The 14,760-nt window shown below is 35.6% G+C and overlaps 1 protein-coding gene across 2 annotated transcripts; it reads right to left on the bottom strand.

Moving 5' to 3' along the window:
• Window positions 1–2,026: 2,026 nt before the first annotated feature.
• Window positions 2,027–12,997, bottom strand: LOC131067369 (BTB/POZ domain-containing protein At1g30440). 2 transcript variants are annotated; one of them, XM_058002339.1, is made up of 4 exons: window positions 12,334–12,997; window positions 10,301–10,370; window positions 8,681–9,886; window positions 2,027–3,223 (listed from the first exon to the last, which is right to left on the bottom strand). In XM_058002339.1, exons 1-4 carry the CDS (start codon window positions 12,390–12,392, stop codon window positions 2,648–2,650), a joined length of 1,911 nt encoding a protein of 636 aa, XP_057858322.1. In that variant the 5' UTR covers window positions 12,393–12,997; the 3' UTR covers window positions 2,027–2,647. The 2 variants fall into 2 exon arrangements, with proteins under 2 accessions (XP_057858322.1, XP_059077258.1); XM_059221275.1 differs by lacking the exon at window positions 12,334–12,997 and adding an exon at window positions 11,626–11,647.
• Window positions 12,998–14,760: the final 1,763 nt, after the last annotated feature.

The raw sequence follows: 14,760 nt of genomic DNA, 5'->3' as shown, positions 1-14,760 counted from the left end.
CTTTTTATGTCTAAGTATATACTTTCATGCTTCCATGCATGTATGTGAGTGCTCGTATACTTTGAGATGCACAATCATTTTAGGATTCGCATGCACTTGCAAGTGAGAGAAAAATGCAATAGTGAAATTCACATACCCGTGCCAATTCCCATTTAGTTTAAGATCCATTTTGAGAGAATGTTTTGATTCAATTACACAATCTTGTGCGAAGTTGGGCTCATTCATTAATCCTTTATATATCTCCACCTCTACTCATTTCATGCATTTGACCTTACCTCGTTCATTCTTACACACTTTCTCATACATTTCACATTTATTGCATCCTTCATGTCTATGCATTCATTCCCCATATATAGACATTGCATCTCGCTTATCCCGAGTCAATCTTGTACAAGTGAATCCAATCCCATACCCATAGATCAGACCTTTAAAATTCAAAAGTTCAAATTCCAATTTTGGCCAACTCTCACCAATTTTTGTGCTACCTTGAGTTGACTTGGTACACATTTCACATTATTGTTATGTACTTGAACTTAAGGCATTCAGTTAGATTCATTTTAGACATCAAGGACATAACGTTTGCATTGAATATCCATTGCCATTCAATGAGCATTTTGAAGAACATTTTGATTGGTGCATTAAAAGGAATTAGCATTCTACATAATCATTCTAGGACATTTGCATGTTTATTTGTTGCCTATCAATCTTTAGAATTGTTATAATGTCGGTCTCTCATAGGGGTTGACCTAGGAAAACTTGTCCCTTGATCTAAAAAACTCCTAAAGCTATTTTTATATACCGTCAATCCTTGATAACCAAGAAGAACCAAAGAATCAAACAAATCAATTAACAAAAGTGCACAACCAGCAAGATCAATCTACACCCAAAAAAATAATTCAAATCCACAAATTTGACCCAAAATGCACTCTTCTGCACAACCATCAAAATTTCACCATCTACATCAAAGTTATCCGTCTCCATCATTCCTAGAAATTATATCATTACCCATCACATTTAATTTCGTAACTTAACATTCAATTGTTCAATTATCTAGTCCTAATTGTTACAAAAATTAATCTAGGTTGTTTTGAGTTATGCATTTCACTTACTTAACATAGATTAAGCTTGGAAAAGGTCATTTTCCTTTAATATATTGAATTTGAGATTATTAACTTCAACATTGTGTAGAGTTGCTTTAATTTTAAAAAATATTTTCTTATTAAATCACATGAGATATTTTTTATATAACTAATTTAAATTGACTATTTAAGTAACATTAAAGAAATTAATATTGTAATAAATTAATTCATATAATTTTTATCTTTCATTTTATTTTTAATATATATTTTTTAATAAACTATAAAACTTTCACCCCTTTACATCTAAATTCTATAAATTATAGAACCCTACTTCCTTCATATTTATTCTATTTTATGAAGTGTAAAACCCTACCTTCAACTTAAAAAGTATTTTTCTAATCAAGAAAGTAAAACCAAGTATAACATGTCATCTTCCATTGAATTAGTGATTTTTTTAAAACATTATATTATTATGTTCTGATTTAGATAAAGGTATGGTAAACTACATTCTCTGGTACCTGTGATTATTACATTACACCTGGCCATATGTCTAAAAGAGATATGGATGGTCTTATTATTGTGAAAGGAATTGAAGTGGAACATATTTTTATAAATAACCCACAACCCCTGATATAACATATTTTCACACAATAGTTGTTTCTGATATATAGTTTCTTGCTATTTCAAGGCCTGACTGATATTCTTCTAGCTTTGTCTAAAGAAAAAAATCTAGTTCAAGGATATTGTGCTGGACAATTCAAACAATAATCAAACTGTAAGATTAAATTCACAAATACTTTACCTAGCAATGTGTATGAATGTGTGTACATATTATAGTACTAATATTGTGAATAAGAAAAAGTTAAAAAAAAAAGGTTTGCCAGGGATGAAAGCTAAACTTGAATTAATTAAACAATATTGATGTTAAGCAGTACAGCAAAAATAGATGCAGGAAGAAATAATTAAATGAAATGTAAATGAATCAAGTGTTTCTGGTACAAATTTTCAAAGAATTGTGAGTTGCATCAAAAAATACAATCATGATTGCAATCCAAGGACAATCTCTTCAGAGGGAAACTCTAAAACTGGGCTACTCTAAAGCTCTCAACTTCAAGTACAAAGCTCTTTGGAAAGGAATATTAAACATACCCAAAATCACCCAAGGCTTCTGAATTCGCAAGTCTCTAGTCCCTCCTCATTTAGCAGGTGCAATGCTGAATTTGAACTCCATTGTTTGCATGATAAAGAAGCTTCCAGAGGATTTATGGTGTTAAGAAGCACAAGTTTAGTATGATAATCTTTAGTACAACTCCTGGCTTGGCAGGAATGAAGCTATGCAGATATGATCAATGATTTAAAACTTGGGGACCTGCAGCACAATGGGTAAAGACAACAATGAAGAAAGATAGCTCCTAAAGACTTCCAAAAAAACCTTGCAAGCCCAGCCAAGTTCATATGTAGGTTATATATATATATAAATATATATATATATTACTTGAAAGAACAGTGTTTTACAAGGAATATCTAGGACTTGGCACATGAAACTGCTGCTTCTGATAAAAGGGAGCTCAAGAAACTGAGGTGCTCCGCCGATGTCTAGACCTCCTTGGAGTCTCTACACTTCCACCATCTAGGTTCTGAACAGTGATAACAGTCCTTTCTTGAGAATCACAAACTTGTGTCCTGAATTTGCACCCAAACTTTGATATGATATTACGGGCTTTGCTACTTACTGCTATCTTGGGTTTTTCAATCTTATGTATTGCTTGTCTTATAGTGAAACACTCTCTTTCCAGGTTGGTCACTTTTGACTTGATTGTGTTCATATCCATCCTGAGAACCTGATTCTCTCTGAGAACTCCATTCCATCCTTCTCCACCTAGCATAGCAGGGCCCAAGATTCCAAAATCCGATGGTGGGTTGAATCTGGAGGTGCGTGCTGGATCAGCAGTATCTGCTGCAATATATGATCCTGCAATGGCATTCCTCAGTTGCAGCTGTTCAAAGAATAGAACTTGTACAACCACCCTCAAGGGCAAACGCTCATTCTGAGCTGCATGAGTACAAGCTTCAAGAGTAAGTTTCTGACAGTCCAGGCTTGTGCAAAGCCTCTCTCGCTCAGACTCTGTAAGCCAAGGATGTGCCTGAAACCATGAAAAGGACATTGGTTATTAGATCCGTCATTCGGAAAAAAACAGCACATCAAGGCAATAAGGCATGATGAACATAGAAATAGAATTTATGAGAAACAAGATTGCAAGGATCAAACATGGCTTGTTAAGGAGTGGTTTTCCATACTTAGAGAGATAGAGATAGAGTTATTTCTTGTTCAGATCATCACAAAACTTGGATTACAAAAACGGCACCTCACCTAAGAGATTCCAATTCATGTTAACATAAATGAGGGGTACATCTAAACGTTACACCTCAAAGGCTGCTATCTCACTGGCAAAGTTAGAGACACTTTCATTGCCTTAAATCCATCAGCCCTAACTTATTCATTTGAGATAAAACACAATGCAGAAGATTCTATCAACTTCAAACACAATGCCTTGCCTTAATAGGTTGCATTCCATAGAACTGCCTTTGAAAGTTTTGGGGAAATGAACTCCAGCATTCCACTGTTGTGATTTTTAACACTGATAATCTGTCATTGGTGAAGAGATAAGATAATATTTTGAGCTATGACTCTCAACTGAAGTGATTTTCTTATGTTTATTATCAATTGCTATAATTACACTTGTTTTTTGTGTTTTCTTCTGTTCAATTGTGTATGCATCTTATATTAATCCATAGAACAAAGAAGCCATACTACATGAGCACAGTGTTACTTAGAAAATGTCATCATCCACTACCTGAGAAACAGTTTTTCTTGGAAAACGTTGTCATGTAAAAGCTGAAAGAAGCTAGCACGTACCTTTTCTCAAGAAACAGGGGGTCTACATCTCTACAAATGCATGCAATTATGATTTTATCATACGTTTCCAGATCTAGTTCAAAAACATTCAACTCTCCTAAGTTGAGTGAAGATTTGATTTCACAAAAGGTTACTTTGTATCTTCAACTTTCCAGAGGAAGACAATATGAAAAAACCATGTTACATGCCACAACTTTCTCAACTATCTGTAATCATTGAAGTACCCACTAAAAGAGGATCTCTGTAGTAAAGAGGGGAAACAAATAAATTGTTGAATTAGGCCTATGTTTGTCAAAATCTCCTGAGGAATCTACATTTCCATAAATCAAGACCCATGAATCATCTCTGCCACAGAAAAAATACAGAATTTGAAATATCAACCTTATTGAGTCTCGATTTGACCACCAATCATTGATGAAATAATAATCAATCCAATCCTTCGCATATGAATGAAATACTTAATTTCCAAATATACTGGCAAGCCTTTTACCAGCACAGTTCAGGATCATGCAACCCCCATTGTTTGGCCAAACATGGAGCAATAGCAGAGACATGTCTCACTCAATAATAAAAGTCTTTGGTATCATAGTGGTCCAAATAGTTCTTGTTACTGCAATTCAACTCCCTACAATAAGGACTTGACCCTAGAACTTGCAACTTGAAAAGACATCATTCAAAAATTCTTTTATAAATATCCTAGAATGTTGATTTGTCTGCACTGCTTGCTTTTGACCTTAATTTAATTCTCACCACAAGTGCCATTGTTGCAACTTTTGATTCAAAATTTAACCCAACAAAACAACCATTTACCTTGCCAATCTTTTAATGACAACAAAAGGTACAAAGCCAGGCTGGCAACATGGGGAGGAATCTCTATACAGGAATGATTGCTAAATCCTTTACAGTGGTGATCCCTCATAAAGTTGGCAAAGATGGTCAATTATGGATTGCTAGGGAGCTAAATTCTCTTGTATATGACATCCTTTTGGAAATTAGAATTTTGTGGAATGTAAGATTTGTAAAGGAGCATCCCCAACCATTACATTTACCATCCATTTTCTAGCAAGGACCATGCTTTTTTGGTCTCCAATATCTGGGATATATTTATCGATTTGATAACATGGAAGAATGCAAGAGGACCACCCTATCAATGGGATCTTTCACCCCACTTGCTCACTATAAAGCTTCTAAACACAATCTCGTCTTTTATTATTGGAAAGAGCAAAGGCAAGAAGAATAATAGATATGCCCTTCTGCTACGATGTAGCCACAATCATGACTTTCCCAGCTTAGTAGGAGATTACTAATATTCCAAGATGGAGCTTTTTTCCAAATTTCAATATTGTACATTGTCATTGGTCAGCTATAGAGAGCTGAATACCAAAAGGATTAACGAACAAGGAAGTTCATCTTGGCAACCATGTCCACGCAAGACATTCATTTTTCTCCTCATTCATAACTGCCTCAGAAGATCAGCAAACATGTCCAAGCAAAGCATAGGACTCAACTGATGGTCAAAATGCTTTAGGAGCTAAAACTGCATCACCAACAAAACATGCATTGAGGTAAGAGTACTTATTTTTCCCATGTGCTCTAACTGCCTCACACCCAAGAGCATCTGCTGCAATTGAATAGGTAAGGTGCTCGGGGAAAATCTTATCTGATGAACAATTTTTCCAATCAAAATGAATTCTACTCAGAGTAACCTTCATAGAAGCTTGTCTGAAGAGAGTTGCTATGGTCTGCACCTTTCCATCAAAACTTTTATACACAGTTCAACTGACTTATGACTCCATTCAATAAACCACACCGTAAATAGAAATTTTCTCCCCTTTTATAGTTAGTGGTTTGCTTCCAACATTTAGATGACACCTTTTGCGAATAATGACAATTCACATATTTGAGACATATCACAACTTCACCCTGTTAATCTCTCAAACATATTCTTTGTGTGGATAAGAAATCCAACCTGCAGCTATTGAACACTAATGATGTGTTACTGATAACATGTAAATTTTCAAATGTGGGCAAATAAAATTTATTTCAAGATAATGTAATAGTTTTCTTCCTTTATTACTCTCAATTAGTGAGTCTCAAGTCTTGTGACTTTTTTTAGGCAGTTCTTCTCCCACCTCTGTTACTTACTAGAGTTAATGTAATCACTGACTTAGTTGAAAATTTTAATACATGCTTGACCTAGAAATCTCTTTAATGTTTAAAACATTCTTTTTAATTGAAGACTCTTTGGATAAATATATCTTTACATCTTTAACTCCGTGCATGGCATTGTTTTTCATGATTTTGCTAAATTATGGATAAATGCTTATATGTCTTCCAAGGAAAACTTAGCTATTAACCTTGACAGGCTGGTGACTCATAGAAAGCCAATAAAACTAAAAACATGCATTTAGATGCAAATAAACATTAGATGCTCCCAATAAAACTTAGTATCTTGCCCACTGAATTGTCAATAGCTTGCTAGTGGACACATACACTACATACATCACAGGTACACAGTGCTTATCCTTAATTCTTCCAAGTTCCCTTGCCTCTAGGATCCACAATTGCATAGGCTATTCTCTAACCCCTTAGCTAGAATTGTTTCATTGAGTTCTACTTTCATTATTCTCCTCATACCTCTCAATCAAGATAAAATCTACATACATGTCCAGATATTCGATTATGCATATAACCATGCACATATTTATATGTGTTTGTAATATGCAGGGGCTACCAAAGGTATTCTTGGCCACATTGACACCCCCTAAGGAAGACCTACATGACAAACGTGGACCATTTAAATACAAATCCTTTGACATCTCCATTTTATTCAATCATTTAATCAGTCATAACCATAATGCATTGTGTAATCATCATTATAAGATGAACCAGCTGCAGCTTATACATATAAAAAACAATGGCTCTCCTATCCTATTCATTCCATTGATCACATAATCATAAAGGAAGACCACTATAACATCATGATCATCGTGCATCCAATGGTAGGGGCATGGGCAATTTTAAGAAACTAAAGGTTGCAGATTATAGCCAGGGTGACATTTGCAAGAATCCAACCAATATCTAGTAGCATTGTAAGAAAAAAAAAAAAGTGTGTTTCTCAAGGTACCTTAGAAAGGTGTAATGGTTAAGAATATTTTGATAGACTACGATTGCATCCACTGGAATTTTGTGAGGTATGTGCAAAAATTTCATTTTATATGTTATCATGGCTGGGATTTGGTACAAAGTGTATATATAAGACGACTCAGGATACTCTTCCAACAAGCTTTGATTAAAGTTTTAGCCAAATGTACACTTTTGAGCATGTTCTAATTTTCAAATATTTGTACACCATTAATGCCTGCTTTCATGTTCCCTCGTCATAACAACAATGCTCTTGAATTTCTGGTTGAAGCACGAAAGGTGTTATGAAAAGTTGTAGATATTCTCATCTTGCAGATGATGCATTAGTTATGTGAGATGTCTAGCTTGGGAAAATTAAATGATCTGTGTCATGATATGTATTAAGAAAATTTTATACGTGGAAAACCCCAAGTTACAATGTTATCAATCATAAAATAACTTTTGCCTTATTTGAATGGAATCATGAATGTTATACCTAATTAGATCAATTATATGCAAAATTGAAAACATAATAAATTCTGGTGAAATATGTCACGACCTCAGAGGAAGACAAGTGAGAATGAATTGGGTTCTCAACTTTTCATCAAGGTTGAGAATAAGTTAAATTTGGAGTGCATGGAGGTTATCATTGAGAAGTCATCTGCAAATAGTTGACCAAGGATTGGCAGCCTCCTTGCCTTGGTTTTCTTCTGAATCTAGTGTCAAATAAATCAAGATGGTTTCTATACTTTGATGATTCCTAGAATTTGGTAATGTACAAAAGGGTTCAATTTGACTTTGTGGCCCAGCCTAAAGATTATACTTGTTTTGATATCTATAGCCAAACAGAAGATAAAATCAAAATACAAAAAAGGGAATTCCATTAATCAAGGACATGAGTCTTGGATGATTTGGTCAAATCCAGGAAGCTTCAGGCATTAAGTAGATTTGTTATTTAAGCTCACTGCATAGCATCCTTTGTTTATTAATACAATGATACAATGATTGATCTGAGTAGATATGTTATTTGAGCTCACTGCATAGCATCCTTTGTCTATTAATACAAAGGATACAATGATTATTAATACTCGTCATTTGCAATCAATGGTTCTTTCAAAATGTTCCAAGGATGAAAAGTGGAAATCAATAGAACTTGAACAGTATGCAATGCAACTAAGTTTCTATCTGAGAATATCTAGGGAAAAAGCCACTGCATGGAGTGGTGCAGATTTACTTGAAACATGTGGGGAGTACATTTGCAATTTTTTGCCATTCCATATAGTGCATTTTCACTTGTAGATGATACCATCCGTGGTTGTAAGTTGTAACCCTTACTACAAGAAATATGAGTAAGTCTTACATTTATATTATCTTGTAAATGATATATGTTATCACTTCAACTAGAAAAACACAAGTAATAACAAGGTAGCCCAATATTGTAGTAAATGGAAGCAAAATAGAGTGATAACAAACAGAATACTCAGCCAAAAGAAAGGTAGATAATTCTAGAACATATTTGCATATGTTTAGGTCAGTGATCAGGGAAGAATTCAGTACATACCTTCAAGAACACATCTATGGCTCTGTATAAACCATCATCATAAAGTCGTGCATAATTTGGCAGCGCTTCTGCTAGTGACTGAAATTTATCAGGCTTGAGATTCACATCTGGAGCCACCTCTGCAAGAAAGGCATCTACTAGTTTACCAACTTTAGTTAAGGGAGTGAGAGAGGGTGAACCAATAAAAGCCCCCTCCTCAAACCCCTGGTGGACAGATTCAGGAGCTTGCTGATCAAAGAATATGCAATGTTGTACAATCCGTTGGACACATTCAATATCATATAGGGTTTCCACATTATAGGAGTAGCTAGGAATCAGGAGATCATCCAAAGTGACATGTTCAAGCTGCATTCCAATTCTCCTCTCAAGGTTGCTACGACATGGTTCTGAAGCATTGAGGATGATGGCAGTTCTGAGGAGCCCAAAAAGAAATTTCGAAGAAACAACATTCTTCTGCACCGGAAGAAGGCTTTCAACAGTCTCTAGAATCTCTCTCTGAGTAGCTTCATAGGAAGCAGATCCCAAGGACAGGCCTCCGATTGCACTTCCTGCCTGTCTCTTTGTGAGCCCTGGGATTGATTTCTTGGAATAATGTACAACAGCACCAGCAATTATTTCTGCTCTAATGTCCTTATCCTCCATTGCAGAGATTACAAGCTTGTACAATGGCAGGCTAAGGGCTGCAATGTCTTCATACCACCAATCTGGTTGAGGTTGTACGTGTCTTGCCCCCGTGCTAATGCCATTCCAGAGAATGCTTCCTCCTGGACTCTGGAGCCCCTCATGTTCTTGCCGAGGCCATCCAACAAGACCAGGATCAGTACAGGCCTTCATTGCAATAGAATCCACACATTTCTTCACTATTTGCAGCCTTTCTGCCTGTGGAATGAATCTTTCACAGCTCTGCAAAGTTAACACAGAATCCTTCCAGCTCCTAAGCACTACTTGGATGAGAAATCCTTCAGATTTTGTTAGAAGATTTCCTTCTCCAAATTCCTCTGTCATTTCCAAGTAATCTGCAATGCAGTGCAAGGCACCTACATTGAGGGGTGTGATCTCCAGCTTCATGCCATAGCAAAATTTTGCTGCAAGTTCAAATGCCTCAGGACCTCCAGGAACATCTGATAAAGATAGGCAGCAGATTTCCTCTTCGTTTAGCTCTGTGATAAGCCTTGTAAGCTTCCCACTCCGCGACATCAAAGGGAACTGGAAGTACCAATATAATTCACAAGCCAAATTTCACAGATATTTAATAAGGTTGGATGCAAGAACATGATAAATTATAAAACAGGCATCCTTGAATAGATAGATATCTCAGACCCGCAGAACATTGTTTAAAATGGTCAGTAAACATTGAAATGAATCAAACATGACACAAAGGGAAGTTTACTGCTCTGAAAAGCATTTACTCACAACATGGCTAAAAAGTACTGCAAACTGGAGCACAAAGCCTAATAACTAGAACTTTTTGAAATAAACCTGTGTGGAGATGGAGATAAATTGTTCCAGTATTTATGCCCTAAAATTCATTTTGTGTCCAAAAACATGATCTAATTTTGTATAAAATGGAAGGAAATTTTCCTTCAAAAACTCTTGATGATGAAAGAAAATCAAGCAAACCTTGTGTAAATGGAAAGACATTTCTTCCACCTCAATGACAATATCACTGGGCAATCCAGTTGTACAAAACCTGTCAAAACAAATAAATTGCATGAATGTGTGATGAGCTATTGAAAAAATTTCTTACAAACTAAATCCACCACATACAGAGCTCAACTTTTGCATTAAATACTAACCATCATATATTCACACAAGTCGGTATGGACTCTTACAGAACATCCTTTCCTACATTTGTGAATCATCATTAATAAAGAAATGGGTCCATACACTTGCCATTTGATAAAATGCCCTACCCATTGTGCAATTTGTGTCAGTTAATTTTTTATTTATCTCTTGAAATTTTCCTTGGATATTGCAAGGAATTCCTAAGGTTGCTAGCTATTCAAGGTAGACTGAAAGAGAGAGAGAATTAGCATAGTATCCATGTATGCAAGTATCTGATATAATCTGCTTGCACTGCAGTGGGAATTCCCAACAATGCATATGAAGATGTTTCTAGACTGAAATTAGCTTATTGTAGATGTATTTACTAATAATGGGTTTGTATGTAAGTTCTATGGTGATTTAAAAACATGTGACGACCAGAAATCAATTTTACATAAGCAAAGGGTTTTCTACATAAGCAGCCCTGGAAACAGATCTTGCAAGTAGGAATTTTACATGCGGACAAATATTGCTTTCAGATTCGAGAGTAAGGAATTACCATGAAAACAGAGCAACTCACATATTTACAAATATCAGGCTAATCCAAGACATAGCAATTCATTTTATATATTTTATAAATATCCGAGTAACCCAAGTAATGAAGAATATTTGTGTATATTCTGAGAAAAACAGTTTATTTGTATCGCTGTTCCATAGACTGATCTGATCTGGATATACCATAGAATCTATTCAAAAAGGAAAAAAGACATTGATGCTTCCTAATCCTGCCTCGTTCACCATAGGGAGAGTAAGTCCTATGATGATTTAAAGACTTGCTATAAACAGAAATCATTTTTTGGCAAACGATTTTCTGCATAACCAGCCCCAGAAACAGATCTTGCAAGTTTAATATTGCTTTCAGATTTGAAAGCAAGGAATTCCCATGAAAACTTAGCAACTCATATTTTTACACATATCAGGCTGATCCAAGACTTAGCAATTCAATTTTGTTATTTTATACATATCCTGCTAACCCAAGTAACGAAGAATATTTGTGTATATTTTGCAAATAAAACTTATTTGTATTGCTGTTCCATAGACTGATCTGATTTGGATAAAACAATAAACTCTATTCAGAAAGGGAAAAAGATATTGACGCTTCCTAGTCCTGCCACATTTACCATAGGTAGAGTGGCCTATTAAGAAAGTATCATTTCCTTCAATCTTTCCGATAGGATACATATATTTGGGAGAGCTATCTATTAAATAAGATCTCATTTCATTCAACTTTTTCAGTGTGATGCATACAAATGCTTTTCATTTGATGAATTGATCACCAATTGTGGAGGTTTATATCACGGATCTCGCGATTGAACCCTCGAAATGGATGATGTCAGACAGTATTCATTAGCTATTCAGGAGAAACATTGTGAGTTAAAAACTTGCACTTATGTATGATGAATTGGGTACCCATTGTGGAGGTTTGTATAATGCATCGTATGGTTCAACCCTTGAAATGTATGATGTCAGACATTCTTCAATAACCATTCAGTGGAAACACTGTGCGAAAAAACTTGCACTTATGTATGTGGGTACTAAGTATCAAACTACAATCCGAATGCATTGCACTGGAGATTCGCTACAATGCACACTGAGAAAATAGTTTTAAGAGGGGGCATTGCAAATTCTATTGCTACTCAAATCAAGCATGCCACAATAAAACATATTCTTGATCACGTGCATATTCTGTTCAAAAGCTCCAACTTGCATTGATGTTGCATAGGCTGATTGATCTGAGTGGACTATAAAATCAATACGAAAAAGAAATGCTTTCAGCAAGGCTACATTGACCACAAGTACAAGAGCGGGAAAAGATGAAGAGAACGTACCATGCTTGCCCTCTTCTTTCAAAGCCATCTGGCTTGGAACCCAACTTCTCACAGTCCATTACTGATGATGAAAGAAGCCGTCAGAATAAAACATATGATGATGTTCTACACATAACAGTCGTAAATTACTTCCCCTTGAAGACCTGAAAGAAATGAGGACCAGAACAACACGGAGGAAGAATCTATATGGAGGAGGGGCACAGATTAAGAGGAGGAAGACATCTGGAATGAGAGAAAAGTGGTGTGCTGAGCTTTCAGGGCAGACATACAGAGAGACCAAAATGCTGCCTTTGATTCCAAGCAATCCTCACTTCTTAAGCAGAATGGATGAATGGGCTATGTGGGCATGGCTAAAACTTCTTGTTTGGATAAAGGCAGACAAAGCAGTTGTCCCACCTCAAAGAAAGAGTTCTGATGGCCTCTGCAGAAAAAATATATGTGCAATGCAATGATTTCAGCTTTGCTTTCATTGCAATGGCAAGCACATGTATATCTTTCTCTGCGCTTTAAAGTTCGTATTTTCAAATGTCGGTATGGTGGGATTTTCAAGTAGAAGAAATCAATGACTGTTGTGTAATGGATTGCATAAGTGCAAGCCGTGCTGAGTGGGAAAAACATGGTACCTATATAGCTGGTCCGTTACAATAGATTGCTTTCCAGTTTAAAAATAAATCAAGTGAAACGGAAAATAGGTTGAGGAAAAGTGAAAAAAAAAAGAACCAGTAAGTGATAGCTTTCAAACTTTATGATGGGCATTAATCATACTGATTACTTTGCCCGAGATTGTGGGCAGGATTAATGGATGCTTAACAGTCAAATCGTAGGGTGGCCCAAAGGTGGATATTTGCTGTTATGTACGTATGTTTCAAGAAAGCATTTTTGGCATGGTTAGCAGCCATTCTTTTAACTTTTAGTTTGTACCAACACCTGATAGGTACTCAAGCTTTTCATAAGGGATTATTTGATGGATGGCTTTAGCTGGTGAAAGCTAAGTTCCATACAATTTCTATCATCTAATATATTTATAGTATCATGAAAATTATATGCTTTATATAACATATACCATCTATTATAGAGGACTATAACATATAGCATTTATTAGTGAAAGTGAGTTTTAAAAAAATTATAAAAAAAGATAGGTCATGTAGTTGGTAGCATTTGAAAATGTGATCGTCTATCACTTTTCTAATAGCTGAAATTCAAATAATGTCAATGTATTTTGAACAAAATTACAAGGTACAATCACAACTTGCATTCATCATTCATCCTTATAGATACCATGGCACCACAAGGAAGCTTAAGTGATACGCATTGTACATGCCATATCATTTGTTCAACATAAGAATGATTTTTTAATGTTTTATGTAGGGTTCTACTATGAGTTTTTTAGATGATAACCATTTCATTCATCTTTTACTATTTGGTGAATAGCACACCATTGTTAAAGCTATGTGTTGGTTTTTAAACATATAACTCTATAGATCCTACAAACGTGTGTTATGACCTAGGGATAGGGGTATGTCAACAAAGGTGATAAGCAAGGCTTATGATCAAACAAGAGCATGAATGGATCAAAGGATAAGGATGAAAAACTCCTTCAGGATCTACTAGACCAAGGGGTTGTTCTTTAAGGTGTGACTTTTGAGATTACTAAAACTAAATGATAAAATTGACCTTGAAACAAACCATACCTTATGCATAAAAGAAATTGTATTTGATTGTCACCAAGCATCTATACGCCGGTCTATCTTGAAACAAGGATTCTACACTTTTATCAGAAAAAATGTAAACCATTTAGAGACTAAAATGCCCTTAAGATTATTTTAAAAGGAATCAAGGTACATGGAAACACTTCTTACACCATTCTAATGAGGAAAGTATTGTGCAAATTCTTTGATCTTGATAAGTAGGAGATTTTTTCCACAGCAAGTCAAATTATGATATTGCTATTAGGATTCAACCATGTAGTTTTTGAGTCAAACTCATCGACCCATGCTTCACGACTAGTGGTTCACAAGAACTCATCTCTCATGAGAATGAATGGTCCACTTAGCACTCATTGCATCTAAGTGACACTCATAGAGGTGAAGAATTGGGCCTTCCAAAGAGGTCACCCATCCTAGTACTACTCCAACTCAAGCACGCTTAACCACGAAATATCTTCCAAGATTAAACCCACTTAGCTTGCAAATGGTGTTGCAAGCTAAGTGGGTTTAATCTTAGAGGAAACTATGTGGTTAAGCATGCTCGAGTTGGAGTAGTATTGGGATGGGTGACCTTTAAGGAAGGTCCAATTATTCACCTTTGTGAGTATCACCTAGATGTAGTGAGTGCTAAGTGGACCAATCATTTTCATGAGAGATGGATTCTTGTGAACCACTACTCGTGAAGCATGGGTCAATGAGTTTGACTCAAAAACTACATGGT

Source organism: Cryptomeria japonica, chromosome 5, assembly GCF_030272615.1.
Source record: "Cryptomeria japonica chromosome 5, Sugi_1.0, whole genome shotgun sequence".
Taxonomy (NCBI): domain Eukaryota; kingdom Viridiplantae; phylum Streptophyta; class Pinopsida; order Cupressales; family Cupressaceae; genus Cryptomeria; species Cryptomeria japonica.
This window is presented reverse-complemented; position numbering and strand designations above follow the sequence as displayed.

Bases quoted from the DNA above. Each gene is read 5' to 3' on its own strand.
- LOC131067369 (XM_058002339.1), bottom strand. From the start codon at position 12,392: ATGGACTGTGAGAAGTTGGGTTCCAAGCCAGATGGCTTTGAAAGAAGA. The intron at 10,371-12,333 runs GTACGTTCTCTT...TTGTTTTGACAG, and splicing joins GAAAGAAGAGGGCAAGCATG to GTTTTGTACAACTGGATTGC. The intron at 9,887-10,300 runs GTTTGCTTGATT...TGGTACTTCCAG, and splicing joins TGTCTTTCCATTTACACAAG to TTCCCTTTGATGTCGCGGAG.